Source organism: Crassostrea angulata, chromosome 1 (genome assembly GCF_025612915.1).
Source record: "Crassostrea angulata isolate pt1a10 chromosome 1, ASM2561291v2, whole genome shotgun sequence".
Lineage (NCBI taxonomy): Eukaryota > Metazoa > Mollusca > Bivalvia > Ostreida > Ostreidae > Magallana > Magallana angulata.
The window spans coordinates 30,817,278-30,841,468 of record NC_069111.1 but is presented as its reverse complement, the minus strand read 5'-3'; the positions used below and the strand labels follow the sequence as shown (position 1 = coordinate 30,841,468).

Sequence of the window (24,191 nt, the reverse complement as noted above, 5' to 3'; positions counted from 1 at the left end):
TCTCAAATACAAGAAACTCTGTAGATATTTAATAAGGACACAACGCCACATGTCTCCATTATGTGCAACATTTTTTTTTAGTTATTTGAAAAAAAAAATTTGAATTGCAATGCTAAATAAATTACTTGGGATTTTCGAATTTTCTCCATATTTATATTGTCTTACTCAACTTTCTTTTCGTGTGACATCTTTGACACCGATGTCTTCAAAATGTTATAAATCAATTTTAATCGTGTACCTAAGGAAGTGCGGCTTATTGAATTCAAATATATATCTATGGATGATGGATAAAATAAATTAAATGTAAATTGAGCTTCGTGTTGGGCTCCAAAAAGGATTAAAAATTTTACGTAGGAATTAATATATGAAGAAAAAAATATAATAATGAGATGGATAAAAATTCGAAAAATAGATAAATGTATCTGTATGTGCAAACATGTATTAACAAATATAAAATTTATAATAAATTAAATGTAAATTGAGCTTCGTGTTGGGCTCCAAAAAGGATTAAAAATTTTACGTAGGAATTAATATATGAAGAAAAAAATATAATAATGAGATGGATAAAAATTCGAAAAATAGATAAATGTATCTGTATGTGCAAACATGTATTAACAAATATAAAATTTATAAAAACAGGTTTAAAGTAAGATCTCCAATGCATATGATCACTAAAAAAATTCTAAATTCAGTTATTTAAAGGTAAATTGCATGCACACATTTGCAATTACTGTTCATATGATATGTTTATCATGTTTAGGCATACAGTGGATGCAGAAAATATATTTTCTATAGTTGGACATCTGGAGATTATTCAACTTCTCCCCTCTACTTTTCCGTGTAAGTTAAATTAAAACTACTTTGCTACTTAGGCCCCCCCAAAAAAATTTGTGTGTTTAGGGTAACCCGACCTAACCTACAAAAATGCCCCTATCTACCATTTTTAGATGTCAATTTTTATCCGATTGTTAATTTTATATTATTTCTATAAAAAATCTGTTTTAAATGTGACACAAACAAACATTCTTAGGATTCCTGCAGAAAAAAATATGATAAAATAAAAAAAAATCCCTACCTACCTAACCTAATTTTTTCATCAGTGTTACCCTAAACACACAAATTTTTTTTATAGGCCTTACCGCTCCCTCTTCCACCCCTTTAAAAAGAAAGATAACTCCGTCGCTTTTTATATCTTTTAAAATAGAGTGACCTCCCTTATTATGGCAGACAGCGAGTCATCTTTCTGTAATACAGAGCTCTAAGATACATTATAATAATTTCTCTATAGTCACTGGTTCATTAGGCCTAGTGTGATGTACTATAATAAAGGTAAGCATATGTTACCAACTTTTTATTGAATTGATCGATCGGAGAATGGCGGATAACTTTTGACTAAAAAAAAACCATGAACCCAAATTCTTACCAAGAGGGGCTAAGCTTCGCTGATCAATTTCCCCCTTATTAGTGTTACAAACGATTATAACAAACAATTTTTATCTGTCATTTAAGTTAATGGTCAACGGTAGTATCGATAATGTAAAGTTTTATTCATAGCCTACTGGAAAATGTCAAAAACCAAACAACAACAAAAACAAAAACGTTTACAATGCAACGCGACGTCGATAATGTATCCAATTTTGAATGGTCGATACACGTATGTATTTCCCCCAAAACAAGTAGTAACATTCCCTGTTTGCTTTGAAATATACTTTTATAGGTTGAATTTATTTAGACCACATCGTTGATTTTATTACCAAAAATGGGGGGGGGGGGGGGTGGATACCGCTGCTGACGTTGCCAGTGACAACGTCATTACTATATAGCTACGTTTTGTTTGTAGTTACGCCGAGTCATTCTTTACGAATTGGTCGAAGCGAACAGACGTGTCTGAACGCCGAGATATAACAATTGCGAATTTGATAGAAAGAAATGATCGAAGCGAAAGAAAAAATGACCCCAAGCATGAATAAGAGGGTAAAGATTGTTTTTGAGATCTTTTCTCTCGTGGGTTGCGTAGAGATCACGTGAAATTTAGATAATTTGATAAAACGGCCGCCATCGGTCAAATCAGCAGCAGCCATGATTCTGGGAAGTCTTAGATTTATCAGTTATGTTTCCAAAATTCAACGGTTTTTCAAAACGAAGGCTCTTTTTGGTTGCTTTGTTTTGTTTTTAATTATCTTTTGGTTAAAGAAAGTTTATTTCATTGTTTTTTTAACGTGACAAAAAGAATTGTGTTCCATAGCAACGGACATAACATGGGGAATCGAAACGAAACGCTTCTCCGCTTCTTCTATGTTAGAAACGACTTTCGAAATCCAAAACGCCCAATTTCACAAAATTTGCATATACAGTCCTTAACCTAACATACCCTAATTCTGTCTATAAATGATTTTTTATGAAACCACTGATTAAAACAATGATAAATCAAAGAAGGCAGTTTTGATACCGTACAGTTATAATTATAGGCCATCACAAACTTCAGTCTCAAACCACATTATGAACTAATGCAACCCTTACAATACCCCCCCCCCCCCTCCCCCCACCTCCACCACCACCACCATCTCAGCTATACTTTCAAAATTTTATCTGTACCATCTGTGCACATGTACATCTGTTTCTGTTATTCTTATGCCGGTTATGGTTTATCAATAACAATAATACACTGTATTATTATAAGGATCTTTTATTAGTTATATATGAACACGAGTGCCTATTTCTTAAGTCTCAGAATATGGCATTAGGATAGCCGAATCGCACCTTATTAATCTGTTCATGTTTTCACAAATGTACTTAAGACAATGCAAATCATTGATTCTCTCTCTGTTTCAGAGGAGAGTCGAGTCCGCCTCTGTGGCGGAAGACGCCTCCAGATTCTACAAGAGGCTGGGACTGGACATACTGACCCCGTCCTCCACTTCCGGCCTGTCTCAGCAGGTCTCAGATTTTGTAATATCTAGCACTGTGTAATTCACTGTGTTCTAGTATATCCAATGTGTAAGTGTCTGTCCGGTATTTATATACTATGTCAATTTTTATTATTTTGGAACAATTTGCAGCAACTCATTATTATATCACGATAATTTTTGTATTTCATAGTAATCCATCGGTCATCTTACACACAAAATTTATAAAACAAAATTGATATTTATCAGACTGGAGTGAACAGTAAAAACTATGTCCAGCAAACTTGCCATACAGCATCTCAAACATCAAACCCCATCCAAAGATCGGATAATGGGGTGCTACAGTGGGTAAGTAAGAATAGAAATATCAGTAATTTCATTATTTGTCTGCGTTGGGTAAATTTATGAAAATATATTATTACATGTACTAGTATCAGCCCTCTTGCTAAATTGAACCATCTTAATCTTTTTTCCAGGTCCAGTCTAATCAAAGAGACAATCGAACAAACACTGCTAGATCTGATGCTTACCATTCAAATTATGCTCAATGGAAGCAGGCAAACCATGCTCACGGATACCAGTCAAATCATGGACACCAATCAAGCCAGTCTTATGGACACCAGTCCCACCTTCATGGGCACCAGTCTACTCATCCCAATGAGAACCAAGCACGCCGTGCACAAACCAAGACTGACTTTGTCAATGGTGGCGCTTTTTGTTGGTCACGACGTGATCCACTTCAAATTCATGATCAGTCACAACCAAGATTTGACAGACCAGTCAGGAAAGAGGTAACGCAACTGATCATTTGGTAACGACAGTTTTTCAAAATTTCTTACAATATCAAGCCAGAAAAAAATGAATCTGATGTTAATTGTGTCATTAACATCAAAGAGAATTTCGTAATTTAAACCTTCATTAGTTTTACACAGTATGTTTATGGTTTTAACTCTTTTGCAGCCTCAAGTCAAGCCAATAGACAAGTATGCGCCTCCTGACTACCTTACCATCATGTATCACCCGACACCGACTCTAGAGGACCTGGGACTGACCAGCTATTTGGACAGTCCCCCCTCGTCACCGAGAGCTATGTCACCCGTCAGAGATTCTGAGCAGATTGTGACAGCGGCAGCTAGCGAATCTGAACAAACCGATAAAACAGCGGCTACAAGCCGGAAGCAGGCTGATGCAATACCGACAACTAGTTATAAGCAGACTGATACAAAATCAGCTTGCTCTAAGATAACTGATACATTACTTCCTTGGAAGCTGATAAGGATCACTATTCCAGATCAGGACGTCAAGCCGTTTGTACATCTGGAAGGAAGTCATGTTGGTGATCCACGTCTTCTCTTTGGGAGACGATCAAGAGGACAACTACCCAAGAGGGAAGGCAGTGTTTGTGTGGGACAATCACAACTCGCCAACAGGGAAGGCAGTGTTTCTGACACACGCCATGCTTTGGCTGCCTCGCAATCTACGGCTCAACTATACATGGATACTCAATCGACGGTTCTGACTGGAACAAATGATGTAAAGAGAAAGGGACTAGTATGTAGAATGGATGAAAATGAGAGACCCAATAAGAAGTTGTGTGTTTGGGTAAGAAATAAAGACGTTAATAAAAAGTGTTTACCAACAATGATAAAATTTACCTAATGTGTAATGATGGAATGTTTAATATGTTTTTACATTCATATTTACAGTCAACAGTTGCTGAGCAGTACGTAACAGAGAGTCGTCAGTCTGATAACCAAGAGGCAAGACGTGACGCAGCGTACAGACGCTATGGCAGTGACGGGCGTCCATGCATGCGTCAACAGTCACACATGAGGTCTCAAACACAATCTGCGAGGATAGAGTCATACGATGAGGTGGGTAGTTGTAACCAAACTGGAGTCTTAAACTTTTAGTTCTGTTAATTAATTAGTTCAATTATTAAACAACAAAATGTGATGTTGTAGATGTTGGCTCGCCAGAAAGCAAGACAGATTACGCATAAGCAAAATCTCAAACCAAGTGTCCAGTCTCCAAAACACACCAATTGTGTTAGCTCCACCTTGTTCACTGATTCAGACAACAAGGTAGACCTTTTGATTATCAGATTGTTTTTCTTTCAAATTTTATAAACAATTCTTAATACAGCTAGATTACAAGCACAATTATTCAGAATTTAATTTGATATATATGTTCTACAGACTTCCGGACCCGCTGTCTCTCTGGACCTGTTTGGTGGAATGTCTCCATTTAGTTGTTGGAAGCGGACAGCCCCGGAAGACCCGAGGTTCTCCTAACTTCCGGTCTATGTTTTGTTAACTTTCTGTTGTGGAACGTTTTCAAGATTGGAGAGCATGGACCTGAAACGGCTAAAGAATTGAAATACAGTGTCTTTCAAGACTGTTGTTGCTCATGGCAACCAATCTGTGATATTGTCTGTGACAATTTTTTACTTTATATGTTGTCTGTGACAATGATTAACTTTATATGTTGTCTGTGACAATGATTAACTTTATATGTTGTCTGTGACAATGATTAACTTTATATGTTGTCTGTGACAAGGATTATCTTTATATGTTGTCTGTGACAACATTCTTGATTATGCATTCCATTATTTCAACAATATTCTAATTGGACACTGTGTGTCTGGATAATAACTACCAATCATCTTGATTTAGATGGAAAAGCTTGTCATTATAAGTCCACGAAAAAGAATCATGGTATAAGATTTTGAAACCATAAAATATATATAGCTTTTTAAAAGTTACTAACCAAGGCTCTTTGTTAAGTGTTTTGACCTTTTTAATAAATTCTAAAGTTTTTTTCCAGTAATATAGTATATTTTTTGGCAGATTCTCTTTTTTTAGAGATTTTACAACATTAAGCCGTTGATCACATTGCCTGAAGTATACAACGCTTGACTTGAACTTCTATCCCTCATTGTTTTATTTGCAACGATGATATTTGAATAAATTATATAAATTAGGTTGTTTACTTTAAGATATTAGGTCATATTTGATACAAGAAGTGTATATATATATATTGCACCATTGATAAACAAGCATGCCCAGTTGTTTTACGTTCCTTTTATATCGCATTTATTTGATTTGAGTGTCGTATACCATGTCAGAAATAAAAATTTAAGTAAAAAAACTCAGTCCCTTATTACTTATTAATACGTTCAGATAAATTAGTAAAATAGGATATATAGATATGTACAAGCGAAAGAAATCCGAAGTCTTATGTGTTGTCTATTAATATTCATTTATCAATATAACACGACTACATCAAAACACCTGACGTGTTAAATAAATATAAAAAATATATGCATTATGATGCGTTATGTAAAAACACCGGTTTATTAGATACGACGATAGAATTTATTTAATCAATGAATGCTTATTATTGATATCGTCGGTTCTTCAACACACCAATTCATGCAGACAAATAGAATACCGCGCGTTAATTTCTTGGCTAGGTGCCATATCATCTTTACCATCTGAAAGCAAGAATATGAATAAAGAACCGGAAGGAAGTGGCCAGCTAGTTTTGCAGTCCGTCGAGCAGAAAGTAGACTGAAACATGCAACTTTAGAGGGCACAATAGCAGAGAGGAGGCAGGACTAAGAAGAACCCACAGAAAGTTGGATGAAGAGTTACACTCAGAAAAACGTGGGATAATCAAGCCAAAATACGTCAAATGTGGAAAAAAGCTGAGTAAGGCGATAACAACAGAAATGGGAACCAAAGGCGCCGACAAGGACATTTAAGATGGACAAACAGAGCAGAGATGATGCTGAAATGGGAGAGATGTCATGTTGTAAATTTTGAATTTACTGGGTGGGTGTGAATTCAAAATTTACAACATGACAAAGATCTGGCAGAAGGGATCACACCTTATCAGTTTCATAGGACACAGGTCGATATTATTGTGGATAAAAGTACATTATATTCGGAATACTGTCAAGGGTTGAGAATCATTAAAACAAGAACAATTATAATTCATACATCATGAGGGTATTATATGTAAATGCAATCCATTGTACAACCATTTTCATATCTTGTGTAAAAAATACCCTTAAACATTCACTTTGGGAATCACACCAATCCACTCATTTAATATCAATAGGTCCCATCGAACGAACCCTTAATTTCAAAAGTTTTTATTACAGATTCAGAAACAGACTGACCAAAACAGTTCTTCAATATCTTATATAAACATCTAAAATTCATCATCTTAAACTCACACTATTTTACTTTAAAATAAAATATAAAGCGGGAGAACTATTCATTGTCATAATATAAAATAGATTGTTACTTTTCTACTTGTTTTATTCAAATCATAAAGGCGTCCCTCTCACTTTGTTTGAAACATATACTTTCTTCTTTCTTTCAAATGAAAAAAATAAACGTACAGTTTAATTGGCTCATGCGATTCTAGTCTGGTCCCCCCACTTTGTAAAAAAAAAAAAGGTTATACGTGCCAGAATTGACAAGGTGCATAACAACCGGTTTATTTCTCTAGAAGGACACTGTGTTATTGGAGTTTGCGTTTTGTTGGATATTCCGTTGAAGTATTGATCTTGCTACGAATGATATCGATTGAAATTTAATTTTAAGATAACTCGTTGGGAAGTGGTAACCGTACAAACAAAATATACCGTACTTCAGTATGGAAATAATACTTCTGCGCAACACTTTAGTTAAACTTTCCTCGTACATTGCATGTAATTTGTCCATCACAGGCTTTTTTATCAGGTTAAATTTTCTCAACGCGATTTAAAAAAGTAAATTAAAAACAGCATTTGCTTGACCCCGACAAAACCGACATTTATTCTGTACATACGTGTTAAGTTTACATAAGTACATATGTAAGTAGATTGACCGAGGGTTTTGGCACATTTTCATACATTTTATCCATTATTAATTATGGCAATACTACGTTTTATATCATTGTAATGGCAATAACACATTCGGAGAAATTACACCGTAAAAACAAGTTTGCAATCTTAAAATCAATCACCCTCAATTGCTCAGGATTCTTTTGCATGATAAGAACTTTTAAGAAATGCAATATTGATAGATTGATAGCTTTCAATTATTACTGCACAACCCGGGTATTTAGACACCAAATAAGCACAAAGAAGAAGCTTTATCAGCTTTTTCCATTTGAAAAATTTTCTTTCGTTACATAATTTTGTACATATAGGTATTTTCTTATCTCTCATAATGTTATCGATCCGGAAGTGTAGATCTATCGAATGGACGAGTTTCTTATATATCTACTTCAGCATTGGTTTCGACCATGGTAAGTATGCTAGTGTTGTAATCTTTTTACCTATGAAAACGATATCCAAGAATGTCTTATCGTTAATATGATTTTTATTTTTGTAAAATATGATTTGTAAAATATGATTTTAATAAATGAAATTAAATTAAAGTTGATGAATCATTGAACTTCTTAAACATAAACATACTGGTGAAAAAAAGTACACAATAGTTACTTTTGTCTTATAAAGTATAGAGGTTAATTGAAACTTCTTCTTTACGCACCCCTACCCTTATTTTCAATTAAATAGCTTTATATGAGGACATTTAATAAATAAAAAATACCGACCCGTATGTCAATCTGAAATACGTACCCGTAACCGTATTGTACTATTTTAGATATTTTCTAATAAATGTAAAATACTGGAAGAAACAGCAAATCCAAATGCAAACACAAACATACAGAAACATTACATTTACTTTTACGGAAGATAATGCTTTACTAAAGTGTAGCTCTTTTTGACAAAATATTTAATGTTACATGTATGAATTATTATGTATTGTATTAATCAAAAGAGTATTATTACGTTATTTATACGTGAACGTAGAAAAATTAACGATCACATTAAGTTTCAACCATACAATCTAATTAAAATTAGACGTTCTGAATCAGCTACTGCTAGCGCTTCTCAAACGTTTTGAGAAGCGGAAGCGGATTCAGAAGTCTAATTTTAAGGTATCCGATGTACAATTGACCAAAAAATGATTTAAGTTGTATAATTTTATGAAAAAAATAAATGTATTCTTAGCCAGAAACTAGCAGCGTGACCAAAAAAACAAAAACAGTAGCCATCCTAGCAAAGCAAAGCTTAGATGGTTTCTAAATGTAGAGATTCTTGAGTTTTAGCATTATTGCGACTAGGAGATATGACAATGTTTTTGAACTTACTTGCATTATTTGTTCATATTCATAATTTAGTGATATTCTAAACAAGAACAATTCAAGTTTTTCTCTAATTTATCATGAGAATAGCGGCGGTTTTTGACAAATCGTTGTATTTTTACTAGACAGATCGTAATGCAAAATTTAAATGTCATTTTCAACACGATCTGTCTAGTCTGACTTGAACCACCATTCACACCGCAGTAACCAGTCTCTACTATACAACGACTCAGTTGATTATACGGAACTACAATGTAACTTTTTTTTTCAGATTGACGCCGTGTGGCAGTGTTGGATGGGGAGGTTTTAATGTAAAGATTATGTATTTTTTTTTAATAGGATTCCCCAGAAGTTTTAATCACTGATCCACAGGCTCAAGAAGATGGCAGCGAAAACTCAATTAAAAGCAAGGATGTCATCCCGGAAACGGTAAGGTTAAAATATCACAACTCAAAATAATTATAGATTGTAATGCATATTTGAGGTTTGAGTAAATTATAACTTGCTTATTCGGAAGTGCAAAAGAAGATGATCACATCGATACAATTTATAGCAATTAAGAGGTCATTTTGCAAAGAAAGGGTTTATTTTCAATGGAAATCTTAAAAAGGGAGAGTGTCTTTAATCCCGAGGATATTTTAAATTGTTTGACATATGATCAACACTAGGACCATTGAAGCACAGTCGGAACCGACATCAATATTTCTTGCAAATCTCTGATGTTTTACCAATTCGCCGGTCCTCAAACACACCAAGCCATGCAGACGCGTACATGTAAGTGCGGTATGATAATTTGTCTGCACGGCTTGGTGTGTAATAGAACCGACGATATCTAAAAACAAGCATCCCATTCTCGTATATTTATATTTATTTTAATGTTTATTTGCATGAAACGTTTTTGTTACATCGCATTATTGCCATTATATACGCTCTTTTTCAGGGATATAATAATAACAGCCATCAAACGACATTAAGTGAGCTTCCACTGCTAAAAATATAGTGTCCGAAACATCTTTTGAGAGACTTACCGATTATTTTCAAAAGTCAATATCAAATTGCTTATGTATCTTTAAACGTTTCATTGAAAACAGTAAACTTATTAAAACCGCAGAAGACGTTTACTTGTGTTCATACGCCGTGATCAAATCTGACCTGTGTTACAAAATGTATTGAAAATTGCACGCCATAGATTTCCAATGCTAACATAAGGGGAAAGATACATCTTATTTAATTAAAAAACATTGAATACCAGGTGTGCTATTAGATCTTTAGGCATTTGTTGCATACTCCAATACACGTAATGCCCCGGAAATTTTATGCTATCACACAACTTTGATAACGACAACTTTAGCCTGCTTATTAATGTAAAAACTTATCCCTGACGTGCGCCTTTACCCTCTTTGTTGTATATTCATACGTCGTCATTCGTTCGTGTTTTTGGTCGTAGTTTGACAGCCAATTTACTTCATTTCTACTACTTTAGTGACTTACAATTTACTGAATATGCATATATATCTAATAGGAGACCACACACGATTCAACCACGGGTGCACAGACTCACAAAGATGGCGGCGGGAACGTGTACGTGGAAATCCTTCCAGAAACGGTAACGAAAGGTTTAATAAGTTTGCCAATGGAGTATCGCTTTGTAATGTATAGAACATCCAAAATTTCAAATGTTCAAAAGTATCATCAACCATGTAAAAGGTATTCATATAAAAAAATTAAAGAGGACAGAACAGACAATAATAAAATAATCTGTGAGTTAATCAATGTACTCGGTATCCTCTGCTGATGACATTTGCATAGTGAAAACGCTCTACAGCATTTCTAATTCCTGCTGTTGCATTAATGGTCGAACAAAATGCTTTTGTTGATAAATTGACATTTAATCCATTACTGATAATTTTCCAAATTAATGATTATAATTACATAAGGATAAGTGTATAAAAGTTAGAAGATGGTGAAATGCTTTGAAAGGTTTTTTGGGAATATCAAAATGTGATTTACTTTACAATTCTATAATGTACATATTATTTACATAAAGGTTGTTTAGGAAATCTCGGAAACCAACATCAAAATGGAAATAAATGCATGTAATGCATAACATCATTAATAATCTTTTTATAAATTCCGGAATACTGTATTTCCACGATATAAATATTTTTTACAATCAAGATTTGAGAATAAGCCAAACTTCAATTGATTTAAAAAAAATGTCGTTATAAAATTCTTTGTATTCCAGCAAGGTATGGTAACCCAGTCGCCAATTCCTACCAAAAAGACAGAAAGTCAGGTAAACATTCTTTAGAAGATTTTGTTATAAAAATGAAATGCATTTGGAATTCCTTTGATTTTTTGAACATAACAGAACCTGACTATTATAAATATTTCTTGAAATTGAAAAAAAAAACCTTTTATGAATAAGAAAAGGGAAACTTTTATAGTTTATATACAATTTTCACGATGATGATATTTTCCCATTTTTTTTTCTTTAGAAAAGGCGTCGGAGATTTATTCCTCTAAGGGTAGGTAAACACAGTTGTTTTTTAAACCAATGTAAATAAGACCTAAAAAAATATAATGTAAAAAATGAAAGTAAAATCGTAATGTAATAAACATTTCAGTACCATTCCAAAATATTCAAGAATTCCAAAAAGGTATGTAAATTCAAAGGTCATACATGACAGTTTGCACTCGTTGGGACGTTATTAATTTGTCGTTGTATACTTGCGCTTTTAAAGAATTCATAAACTTAATAACAATCTTTTGCAGAAGAAAGATAAAAATGGAAATGAATTGTCCGTATTCAAAGGAGCAGATCCCCACAAACATGGGGTATAGAGAACAAACACTTTTAAATATCAATATTATTTTAGACTTACGTATAGTTGTATAAAAGTTGAAATTTTTACGCAAGGAATGTATTTCTTTCATCATAGTCTTAAGAATAAAAAACTGTTTGAAGTCATATTAATAGATATGTATTAAAAATACTGAAATGAGATAAAATTTTACATATAAATGTGACGATTGTTACAAAATCTTTAAAAAGTCTAGTTAAAATAAAACGTCAACTGATCACAGGCTGAGGTTAAAATATTAAGTCATTCGCCTTAACAAAATAGGCACGACATGCCATTGAGGATAACCGTCCAAGCACCAATAGCAGCAGTTACGCAAGTTGTCGGGTAAGTCTGTAGATGTTCTCTTGTAAAATTGTAAAAAATAAAAACGAAAAGCTGTTTGCACGTTATTTTTGGTTAGGGGTACCAGTGTCCTAAAACCGACGATGTTTTGTTTTCAGTAACTTTTATTGACATTTAATTAATGCACTCCAAATGGGACATTATATATAGCGTTTAAATATGTTTGAATGTAATTAAGAACTTCAAGTGTTATTATAATATCACACTAATTTCTGTACTGAAGTGCCTTGATACTAATTGCTCTAAGATGGAAAACTATTTTTTGCAAGTACCTAGTTAGAAGGTTTTGGTTTAAAACAAGGTCTTTGATTCCATTACAGCCATTCAGAAATACGTGTAATGGGTCTTGTCATACATACATGGATATTGACGAAGTACGTATTGTCAAACACAATTCAAGATCCACTGAATGCCTAACTGTTTTCCCTTAAAAATTCGGTCATTTCATTTTGATTAAAATTTCTCTTGTATATACTTGTTCTTAAAAACTGATGTTACATCTTATTAAATTAGTTTCAGTTGTTACTGACAATCAGTTATTTTCAACAATAACGCGCAAGACTTGTGAAATAAAACTTCGGAATAATTACAATTAAGAGCTCTGACTGGTAAATGTAAAACAAATGTCCTATAAAATTCTGCTGTAAAATTGAAGCCATTATCTTTAATATTTTTCAGTTGCGTGGTCATAGAGGCGTTGGCGTAGAGCGATGTGGCAGCATCTCCACGGTTTCTACATTGCCTATGCATGTTGTTTCAACACCGCAGATGGTATACTGTTTTAAAACAAATACTTTTTATAAACAATTGCCAATTTTTATCTTACGTGAACCGAAGGTTTAAGTGAGCTTTTCTGATCGCCTGTTGCCCGTCGTCAGTCTGTCCGTCCGTCTGTCAGTCTGTAAACTTTTTACATTTTTTACTTTTTCTCAAAACCACTGGGTCAACCTTAATCAATTTTGGTACAAAGCATCATAATGGGAAGGGTATAAAATATGTAAACATGTAGACTTTTCAAACTAGACTATTACAGTACAATCTGTAGACACATTCAAAAGTTTTAATGCTGGTTAATTGCTTAAACATCTATTTCAAACAGTTCGGAGTAGACGAACATGCTGGAAGACAAGACGTTTACAGAGAAGAACAGCCATCAGCCACTATAACTCCACAAATGAATTACGAGCTCGAAGTAACTAAATTCATGCTGCCCCTCCTTCCCTTGCTAAAACACCGTACCACATAAACATTATCCTTGTCGAAAGTATCAATGAAGCATGAATGTTCCATACAACTTAATATTTCGTAAAGTTATACATTACCGAAAGCAAGTAATAAGAAAGAGAATTTCGTTTCATATACTGTAAATACTTTTGAATATTAGCTTGCTTCAATATTCATTTCCAAAAATGTATCAATTTCTTCTTCATGAGAGATTTTTTTAGTACAATTGATCCTTTACTGTGGCCTATATTTTGCACCTAATGGTTGTAATATGAATAAAAGAGAATTCATTAAGATAAACTTGCTTTAATGGATGTGTTAGTTTTACAAATAATACTCTTTTCTAGCTAGGAAAAATGTTTATTTTTTCTGTTCATTTCTATGGTTTTGGGACCCCAAACTGTTGATTGTCCATTTTATCATTTTTATTATTACTTACATTATGAATTTTTTTTCTCTATAAAGATGAAGGTTCCTGGCAAAAGCAAGGGATTAAAAAAGTACATGGTCCTGTTTTGCATAGTCCTTGTTTCTATCGTTGTATCGACAGTCTTGGCTGGTTACGTCGGTACGAAGGATGTCGTGGATGATATCCCCACTAAGGTCCAAAATCAATTTCAGATAATGCCAGAATGGAAGAAACTGGAAAAACAATCTAATTTGACAGCGATTAAAATCTTTTTGGATAATGGTAGTCTTTTCATCGCTATGTCAATAATTAAATGAAATTATAGTTTTAAAAATTTTGTCATTTTAATTTTCCTTTAATATCTTTTTTCTGGTTAAAAGGTCTATCCGATTTTTCTAAAAAGCTCAAGACTCTCAACGAACAACACTTTGAAAACTTAACAAGCGAATTAGGTAGGTAATGCTTTTTATCATTTTATGTTTATTAATTTTCATTGAAATTTATTATTAACTAGATCATAGGGACATTAGTAAAGAATATTATTATAATATCCTATTTTACCAAAGCATATGATTTGTAGATTGCTGTGATCGTGCTATAAATCTGTTTTGAAGCTTACTATACTAAAAATAGGAAATTTATAAATCTCACTATACCAAAATAGTTTTTCATGACAAAAAAAATCTTATTTTCTGGCATGTGCGACTTGGTGACGTCATAATAGTGACATCAACGCCTATACAAAATGTACATTATAAACAAAACAGTTGCTGTAATATTCTTGAAGAAATTGTGGAGAATTATAATATTGATTTATTATAATAAAACAATCATAGCCTTTTGATATCGATCAATACATGGTTTTATAGACCTGATGAGAGTATATGTACTTTCATCAGGTTATAAAACCATGTATTGACCCCATCAAAAGGCTTTAATTGAATGATATTTTCGTCAGTGAAATATATCAAAGTCTAATTCTTAAAAATTCAATTTGTAAACTCTCTAGCAAATGTGCAAAGATTTAAAAAAGAAAAAACACAGAAACATATTTTTTTTTAACAAATATTAGTAAAATAATATTTAAAAATTGATGTACATGTGCATTATTAAGTTGATTTAAGTAACTTCTTGTTTCATGTTTTTAGAACTGAATTTGAATCTGTTTAAAAATGAAACAAAGAATCACAACGAGCTAATCCAACAACGCATTTTGAACGAGACAGGTTGGTTTAAAACAAGTTGAAACGTGTGCTTTATTATAAGATAAAATGAATGCACAAAAATCATTTTTTTAAACAATATCTCGATATTTTGATTTTTCTAGCGTCGAAAGAAGACGTCATGAAAAATTTAAACACCATGCTTGACCTTACACGTAAGTTTACACAATAATATGCCTAATAATAATGCCATTACAAAGTAAAATATCACTCGTCTGTATAAGGCACAGTTCCCAAACATTTCAAAAGTGTGATGACCAAAACGGGAAAATTTTACACGGATTTTTGTAAAAATATTTATGTTATAAAATTGGAAAAGAGATCATTATCTTAAATAAAAAGCAGAAATGATGATGGATTCAGAAAATGTAGTAATACTGTATATTAAGTAATTTCCTCGATGATCTAATTTTCGTTTTATTCGCGATGTCTTTTATATCGCAAATTATTGAATACACAGAAATATATTCTGTATTATTTTCTATAAGAAACTTTTTAAATTGCAAAAAATGACTGGCGCAAATTAAAAATGCTACACATTTTCCTCATTTTCGCAAATTTTGTGACACGCGAAAAAAAACACCCGGATATACGGTATTTAAATCTTTTTTATTAAGATCATTGAAGATTAAAAATTACTTTTTAAAAATAGCTTTTATCTATAAAAACATAATGAAATTTTTCGTGGCCAAACAGCTCTTTAGGTTTGGTGATATTAACACTTATCTACTCTCAAATCTAGTGTCCTTTAGTGTCCTGACCACCCAAATATGCTAGAATTAAAATTACTAGTGATATTGTTTTAGAAATAATATCATATATTGTTTGCTTATAAATATATTTTTACAATCATTTTCAGAATCAAACACGGATGGTTTGAAAAATGAAACAAAGATGCTCCATGAACTTATCACGCAACGTGTTATGAAGGATGCAGGTGTGTATTATTGCTTATATAATTGATTCAATTTTCTAGGCTTGTGCGCTAAAATTGATTTACTAAATCAATATCTTATTAACTTGATTTCCAAAGTGACGATATTATTTGTGTCAATGCGTATACAATAGCAGTAAGTTACATTTTGAAAAGTTTCAACAATTAATTTTGTTGTATGAAATGTGGTGATAACGAACAGTGTTTTAATCTGATTAAAAACACATTTAGAAAGGCAAGATTTAAAAATATATTTACAATACACGTAAAAATGCTTAATTGAAATATTTCACTACCCGTCTTAAGTTACTAACTGGTGAATGTTTATCTCAAATAAGCGTGACTTACTAACACTGACAATCAATCTATTTACACATTTTACCTGAAATACAACTGTTTTCTTGAGTCTTTCTTAAATTGCCTACAGCTGGTTTTTCATGGATGTTTTGTGACTAATTTGAGTATCCTACAACAAAGTGTATAATTTGCCTCCCCCAGTCTGTCCTAAATTATAAAGTTTGTTTCCTGCAGTTTTCTTGCAATGTTTTTATAATGTTTTTATTTTGGCAATGGTCGAATATATATTTACTTTATCGGATCGGGTTACCTTCATTACAACGATCTCGTGGTCAAACTACTTTTAAAAACGAAAGTAATCCCAGAAGAGTTTACCACGTACCAAACAAGTTCAGATTACATTAAACTTTTTCATATTGTTTTTATTACTATCATGTGGAAAAGTCAAATGATTCAGAATTAAGAATTTTTTTGTAATACTTTAATAGTCAAACCATGAGCTCTTGCAATGATCAATGAAAATTTAATTAACAGTTTTGCTCTTTTATATCTTCAGGTAAGGTACATATTAGCAAATGAAATGTAATAAATTTTACAGAGGTTGAGAGTTTCAGAATTGGCTTAACCCAATGACGTAAGCAAAGAATAAGCAAGTATAAGATGTTTCATTTACGTTCATTAAAAAAAGAAAAAGAAATTGAACCAAATTAGTGAATTTTAAAAAATGGCTAATTTTAAAAAATAAACGATCATGGTTAAAAAGAAACTGATCTCGGTCCAAATTGCAATAAAATAAACAATTAAATAAATAAAACAAAAGCCACAGGGGCTCACCTGAGCAACAGTAACCATAACGCTAATCAAATCGTCATTACAGAATCAAAATCAAAATATCCTGACAACCAAGTACTGTATCTTACTCAAAATATAAAATAAAAATCTGCCGAATTTTGTGGTGAATACCAAGCCCCTTTGGTGTTTTAGTATTTGTAAGAAGATTTTTTTATATTCCTATACACCTCCCTTCCGATACACACTTTGTGGTCCCCTGGGTTGATCAAACTTTAATCGCACAATCCGTACTTTCACAAAAGTTTCTGGTCTTTGGACTAAAAGCTTTTCGAAAAGAGTTTCAAAGATGTTTCTCTATATCTTGCGATGTAAATATATAAAAAAAATAATAAAAAATTTGAAAAATACAAATTTTCCTCATTTGTAGTCGAGAAGTCAATTGAATTTTATTGTTTAGTTAATTAACAAACCATGTTACAACCAAATATCTTAATTTTTAGGTGAAACTGAAAGATATTTAAGTTTTCCATCATTCAAGTCGGTATCAATTTAAGTTCAATCGAATGTGGTTTATTGTAAAAATTTTCAATATTTCAAACATTTCGCGATCTTTGGTCTAATTTCTTTTTTAAACATTATTGCCTGAATTTTTTTCTTCATACGACACGTTTCTTTAAAATATTTCATCCATAGGTTTAAGAAATATGGGAGAAATGGTTATTTTCATAATTGTTTTTGATAAAAAAAAGAAAAGAAGATAAAACGTCTTATTGACAATGCTGTAAATGATTTATTAGATATTAATATTATGCATTTTACTCTCCTCAGTATGTTTGTTGTAACCAAAACAAGAATTATTTTCATGATTACCAGCATGAAAACCTATCCCTACCTAGCAGTCATGTTTTAGCATCGTCCAAGATTTAAAAAAAAGGAAAGCATCGTTTTTAACATTCTCTTTGCGTAGCGAGTGCAGATTTAATTATTCTTACATGCACTTGTATACCTTGGATAGCTATGAAAGACCCAGGGTGTGAAAACATTTGGATATGATAAAACTTACTAAAATTACTTCACCCTACTAAAACAACCATTATGACATAGTAAGAGTAAACATTTGTGTGGTTGAAAAAAATACAGAAAAAATGAAAAAAAAATCAACAATATTTTCTCATTTGCAGCTCAGAAGTCAATTTAATTCAGTCGTTTAGTTAATTTACAAACCATATTACAACCAACATTTTAATTAGGGCCCCGCAAGGATTTGCGGGTGCCCTATAGTAATCACTCTGTCCGTCCGTCTTTCTGTCTGTCCGTCTGTCACTCTTCCGTCCACAAATTTTCTGTTTTTTTCTAATAACTTTTTTCATGGTTGCCCAATCAAGTTCAAATTTGGTATGGTAGTTCAGTAGGCAGAAATACATATTTTGATGCTAAGTTTGGTTCTCTATGTCTTCTGGTTTGGAGCAGGGGTAGTGGGGTAGATTCATAATAATGGGCAAAGAGAGATACCTGCTGAGAATGTTACCATTGTATACTTGGAAGGCTGTGCAATATTTGTCCTTTAGGATTAATTAACCTTCCACAGGAAGAAAATCCTAAGCTTTATCTTTATCTGTCACATTGAGATTAATTACTGCACTGCCTGTGTCTGCAAATGAACTTTGTTTTGAAGTAAAGGTCAATTTTGAATGATGTGTAGTATTGTGTACATTCTTTGAAATATGGATAATTTAAAATATATAATATTCATACTTTATTTTGATCAAAATACCATACACAATGATTTATGTTAATTTTATTGAATTCTAAAATCAAGATATATATTAAGATATCCTTTTTCACTACATGTATTTTATTTTTTAATTATTAATTTTATTTTTTTCTGCCTTTATGCTGTTAATTTTAACAGGTAATCAGATAATAACCCATTCTGTCATTTCTGCAAAAAAAAAATCTTATTGTAAATTTAGAAGAAAAGGATGAGAGAGCAGAACAATTAATCCCCTGGGATTAGTTATCTTGCCTGCTGCAGAAAATTTAGAGGCTTATCTTTATCTCAATCTGTCATATGAAGATTATGAACACCTTTGTCTGCAACTGATGTTTGTTTTGAAGTTGAGGTCAACCCTGGGTGATACAATGTATTTGCTTGCATTGGCTTGCATTTTATAAAACACCTGTTTAAATCTTTTTTAAATACACATTTAATTTAGGTTTTTTTTATAAGACATGAGGTTATCTCTGTTTTATGCAGATACAAGGTTACTATTTAGAGTTTTTGGACATTCAGGAATTATCTTGAAATTTTAAAAATACAGTTCTTACTTATAATTTTCATATTTTTTTTTTACCACCTTATATATATTGCAGTTCTTTACATCTTATGCCGGGCATTTATTTTTCATCATTGTTAATATAAAGAGGATGGAATTCAAAGTTTTTTTCACTTCTCTATATTAATTGTCATAGCGGGGCCCTTCATGACTGGTCAGTTTTCTAGTTTTGAGTGAAACTGTTAGATTTTTAAATTTTTAAAAACACCAAAAAACTCGTATATAGCCTTCTTAACTTCATTTTATGAATATTGACAATAAAACAAAAGCAACAAAATGCTTGTGTCGACAATTAATGGATATTTTTATATTTTGTAGCATCGAAAACGGACATAAAAAAGACATTATTCACCATACTCCACGTGTCCAGTAAGTAGATGTTATAGTATAAAAATCCAACGAAAAACGATAGCTGGTTAGTTCAAAATATTGATGTCAATATGTAGAAAAACAGGATTTTTAAACTAAAAAAATAAATGTATAAAAATAAGGTTTGTTTAGTGTTTAATCTATTCTTTTTTGTACTTAGTAATTTCGGACATATATCGTGTCTGATATTTCTTTTCATTACTTTTTGTGGTAATCTTTCTTCCGTATTTTCATATCATTTGAGATGTAAAATAATTCTTTATAAATTCTTGTCATTTTTGCTACAGTTTGTGTTAGTGATTGCAACGGTATAAGTGATGGAGACTACCAATCCTGCTACACTTGTGAAGGATTTGTCTCATGCAGTAATAATGGCATGGTGAAAAAAAATTGTTCGGAGAGCTATCCTGACAGACCCGTGTATTGGGACAATTTTAAAAAGAAGTGCCTGTTTGAATCCCGTACATGTGATCAAAAATATACATTTGACTAAAATTAGTGCTATTTAAGTCATAATGTGATGTTTAATATTTAAAAAAAAACTTTTTGCATTGGATAACGAAAGGTCATGCGTAGTTTGCAGAAAATTTTCTTTCATTTTATTCTTGTCTGGGATTAAAACAATTTCGATTTTTATATTCTCTCCGTTTGCTACAAATTTGTGAACTGAATGAAGAATACAATGTTGAATTTAGCTTAAAAAATAAAAAGTGGTTGATTGGTTAGGTTTGACAAAAGCAATACTTTCTTTGTTCTTCCAAAGATCTTGATATTACCAATTGTATGCCAAACTACCGTATATGTATACCGGACTTCTAACTGATGTTCATCAGAAACATATTTTTATAGGTCATCTTAGTCATGGATATGGGATCACTGGATAGTCCGTGTTAAATGAATACTGTCATTTACTTAAAATTTATTTTATCAAATTAAATTGAGTTTACTACTACGTGTACTCAATTTAAAAAATAAAGTTATATTCTTTGATATATCTTATCTAAATTTTGGTGTTAAGAGTTTGTACTGGAAGGAGGAAAATGATTGAAAGATAAACCCACAAACATAAGTAATATATCAACAACTGTGCATATTGATGATTCATTTATTTTTTTCTTCTCTACTCCAGGGTACTTAGCAGAAGAATAGTCTTGGCTACTTATACTATAAAACTTAACTACTTCACTACTGTGAAAAGGCATTATGAAATTTATACAAAAAAATTGAGTATTAAAACAAACGACAACAGATTAATCTGAACAATCTAAACATATTTTTTTCAAAACATTGTTATCTAAAAAAGTATTGTAAATATTCCCAATGTTGAGGTCACCTGAGTCTCCCAGGAAACCTATTGCATTTGGCATTCCTCCGTCGTTGTGCGTCGTGCGGTGTGCGTCGTCCGTCGTGCATTAACAATTTTACATTTTTAACTTCTTCGTTAAAAATACAAGGCCAATTGCTACCATTTTTGGTGTGAAGCATCTCTATTGTTATATTTACGGATCCCCCGGGGCGCTATAAGTGGGACCTAATATGCAAAAAATCCAAATTAATTTTTTTTTCTAATTCCACACATGCGGGGGAAAACTAAATGCATTGTAATAATGTCCAGAAGCCCTCTACTAAAAATTGTAAAATACATGGCCCCTGGGTCAGTGGTTCAGGGCCAAGGATGTGGCTAATATGGCCATATTATAAAAGTATATCAAATATTATGTTTTTATGAAGCCCTCTACCTAAATTGTGAAATCCATGACCCCTGGGTCAGGGGTTCAGGACCTAGGGTGGGACCAATATGGTCATATAGTAAATATATATTAAATCTTAAGATCAATCCTCTGTAAATATCAAAATTCAGTGGCCACGCAAAATCACCTATTTTCTTCATATTTCGTATTATGATACCCTTTGGTGAATAGAGATGCACACAACCTTAAAGGGTTGCTATGGGGACTGGTTGCCATGGTAACAGAAACAAAAGATTGAAAAATGGCCATTTTAAGCTTTTTTGAACACAAATTGTAAGAGATTGCAGCATTATTTTCAGCTATACCGAATAAAATAATTGCATGCAAAATAGTGAGTTTTTAAATTATTGAAAATTTTCCATGGGCAAATGAATAGTTCAATAAAGTTACCATGGTAACTAAAAATCACTTAAACGATATTATTTTTCCATTTTATTCGAACATAAATAGTTTTAAATGGAAAAAATAAACAGTTGTTTTAGTTTGGCAACAAAGATAATATAATATATAAAATTGAAATTCGTTGCTATTATAACAACAACTAAAAATCACAAAAATCTGCACATCTTGAGGTACTTTAGAAGACTTTTTACTCATACTCATGATACTTTAAAATGAATTAAACAGAACTTGTCCTCAATTTTAATGCAATAGGCTAAGATAATGTCGTTGCTGTGACGTTTTGAACAATGAAAAAATTCTGTTCAATTTTCTTAAGTCAACATTTATTTTCTTAGCAATGGCAGCTTTAAGATGGTGAATAATGCTTGAATATATATGATGCAAAAATTTAGCATGTTTCCCTCGAAAAGCAGCAAAAATGGTTCTAAATTGTGTTAAAAACTAGCATTTTCGCTTGAAAGAATCACTATTGTTTTCTTCATTTTTTCTTATCTTTAACCTTTTAACCATAGCAAAAAGTATTAATATTTGTATATCTAAAATGTATATTTTAAATACAGCTATAAATCTATGAGTTTAGTTCAATGATAACTTCTTTGATTTTCAAAATATATGAAAATAATTTTTGGTTTCCATGGTTCCACATATCGACCTACAATGAAGTCCATAATTGTATAGTGACCAATGCTTGCTTCCTCGTGCAATAAAAAGATATATAATAAGTAAAAGAAGGATTTAGGTATATCAAAGTTTGATATTAAGTTCCGAGAAAATAAATCTGAAACGTTATTTTTATAAAAGAATGAAGAAAACCAGACAAAAAGGTTAGATGTGTTTTCATGTCAGACGAATCAAATCCAGATTGCCAGATATCTTAGAAAGCCAATACGATAATCATCTTTTTAAAATCACTTAAATTATACGCAATCCTTTATATGTTTTCTTTTACTTAGAATGGATTCTCAATGAGGAAGTGCAGACCAATCTGAATTCTGTGAATATAAAGATTTAATATCGTGGACATGGTAAGTCTGCTGCGTACTTTTTTATATTTTCTTTTTCTGAAACTTTTCATGGTTTATAAGAATATACATTTTCCACATCAAAATCTTTCATTCTAAATAAATTGAAACCGCATAATAAAAATGTTGTATTTTATTTGTGTAAATACTATTTTTGATAACTTTTGTATCAGTAGTATAATACTTTATTCAAATTGGTATCTTTGGCATACTGATAAATTATGCTTGTGTCAATCATATTTTATATTTAGGAGCTGAATGAAGTGGTGTTAAATGTTGGCAGAAAACAAATGGAAAATGGACAAAAACAGCCAACAACTGATATGACAACAACGAAACAGAATGAAGTAACCTTAAAAAACCAATGCAAGCAATGGAATCAATATTAAATTTTATTAAAAATTACAATCAAGTTGTTAAAACCTGAGTCATTCAATATTCTTCAATCTACTTCGTAGTCATTATAATCTCTTTTCAAGTTTAAGAAGATAAAGACGACAAAAGGAAATATTTTGATAAAATTCGTGGTTCTGTTTTCTATAATACTGGTCGCTGTCGTACTATCAACAGTCCTTGCTGGTTACTTCAGTACAAGAAATCGTGTAAAAGATATCCCAATTCAGGTCAAAAAGGATCTGCAGAAGATGCCAGAATGGGAAATTCTTAAAAGATTACCGTCAAATCTCTTAGAGATGAAGTTTGCTCTACAACTTGGTAAAAATATCTTGATCGTTTTACTAAAAACCTATTCAACCTAAAATGATGAACTTCAATGTATGAGATCAGTAGCTATATATATCATGTTTCTTTATATAGTCCATTTTTGACAATTTTAAAAATGAAACAAAGACTGTTATTACCTAATAAAAGGGATTTTGTTGTTTTATTACAAATTAAATATTTTCGTCTATTTTGTATGTGTATTCAGATTTGCAAGTGATCTATTGAACTGCCGGTCAATAGACTGCGATCTATTAGACCGGCGGTCAATAGACTGTGATCTATTGGACCGCCGGTCAATAGACTGCGATCTATTGGACCGGCAACGTATTTTAGAAAAAGTGAAACTTCTATAAGATTAAAAGATAACTTTATTATGTTTATTTTACA

At 31.9% G+C, this 24,191-nt stretch overlaps 2 protein-coding genes across 2 annotated transcripts; both read left to right on the top strand.

The window, feature by feature from the left end:
* Window positions 1-1,950: 1,950 nt before the first annotated feature.
* LOC128192094 (uncharacterized) lies at window positions 1,951-5,968 on the top strand. The gene is made up of 8 exons (XM_052864544.1): window positions 1,951-1,974; window positions 2,833-2,937; window positions 3,156-3,254; window positions 3,383-3,697; window positions 3,867-4,508; window positions 4,613-4,780; window positions 4,871-4,990; window positions 5,105-5,968. The coding sequence occupies exons 1-8, from the start codon at window positions 1,951-1,953 to the stop codon at window positions 5,198-5,200; spliced, it is 1,569 nt and encodes a 522-aa protein (XP_052720504.1). The 3' UTR covers window positions 5,201-5,968.
* Window positions 5,969-8,131: 2,163 nt separating this feature from the next.
* LOC128189083 (uncharacterized) lies at window positions 8,132-20,880 on the top strand. The gene is made up of 18 exons (XM_052860537.1): window positions 8,132-8,210; window positions 9,453-9,542; window positions 10,636-10,719; window positions 11,359-11,409; window positions 11,612-11,641; window positions 11,741-11,773; window positions 11,889-11,951; window positions 12,242-12,304; window positions 12,643-12,696; window positions 13,001-13,093; window positions 13,422-13,514; window positions 14,012-14,237; window positions 14,336-14,407; window positions 15,104-15,181; window positions 15,283-15,333; window positions 16,038-16,115; window positions 19,856-19,906; window positions 20,194-20,880. The coding sequence occupies exons 1-18, from the start codon at window positions 8,208-8,210 to the stop codon at window positions 20,397-20,399; spliced, it is 1,419 nt and encodes a 472-aa protein (XP_052716497.1). The 5' UTR covers window positions 8,132-8,207; the 3' UTR covers window positions 20,400-20,880.
* The last annotated feature ends 3,311 nt before the right edge of the window (window positions 20,881-24,191 follow it).

Bases quoted from the DNA above. Each gene is read 5' to 3' on its own strand.
- LOC128189083 (XM_052860537.1), top strand. The intron at 11,642-11,740 runs GTAGGTAAACAC...TAAACATTTCAG, and splicing joins GGAGATTTATTCCTCTAAGG to TACCATTCCAAAATATTCAA. The intron at 14,408-15,103 runs GTAGGTAATGCT...TCATGTTTTTAG, and splicing joins AAACTTAACAAGCGAATTAG to AACTGAATTTGAATCTGTTT.
- LOC128192094 (XM_052864544.1), top strand. From the start codon at position 1,951: ATGACCCCAAGCATGAATAAGAGG. The intron at 2,938-3,155 runs GTCTCAGATTTT...GATATTTATCAG, and splicing joins CTTCCGGCCTGTCTCAGCAG to ACTGGAGTGAACAGTAAAAA. The intron at 4,991-5,104 runs GTAGACCTTTTG...TATGTTCTACAG, and splicing joins TCACTGATTCAGACAACAAG to ACTTCCGGACCCGCTGTCTC.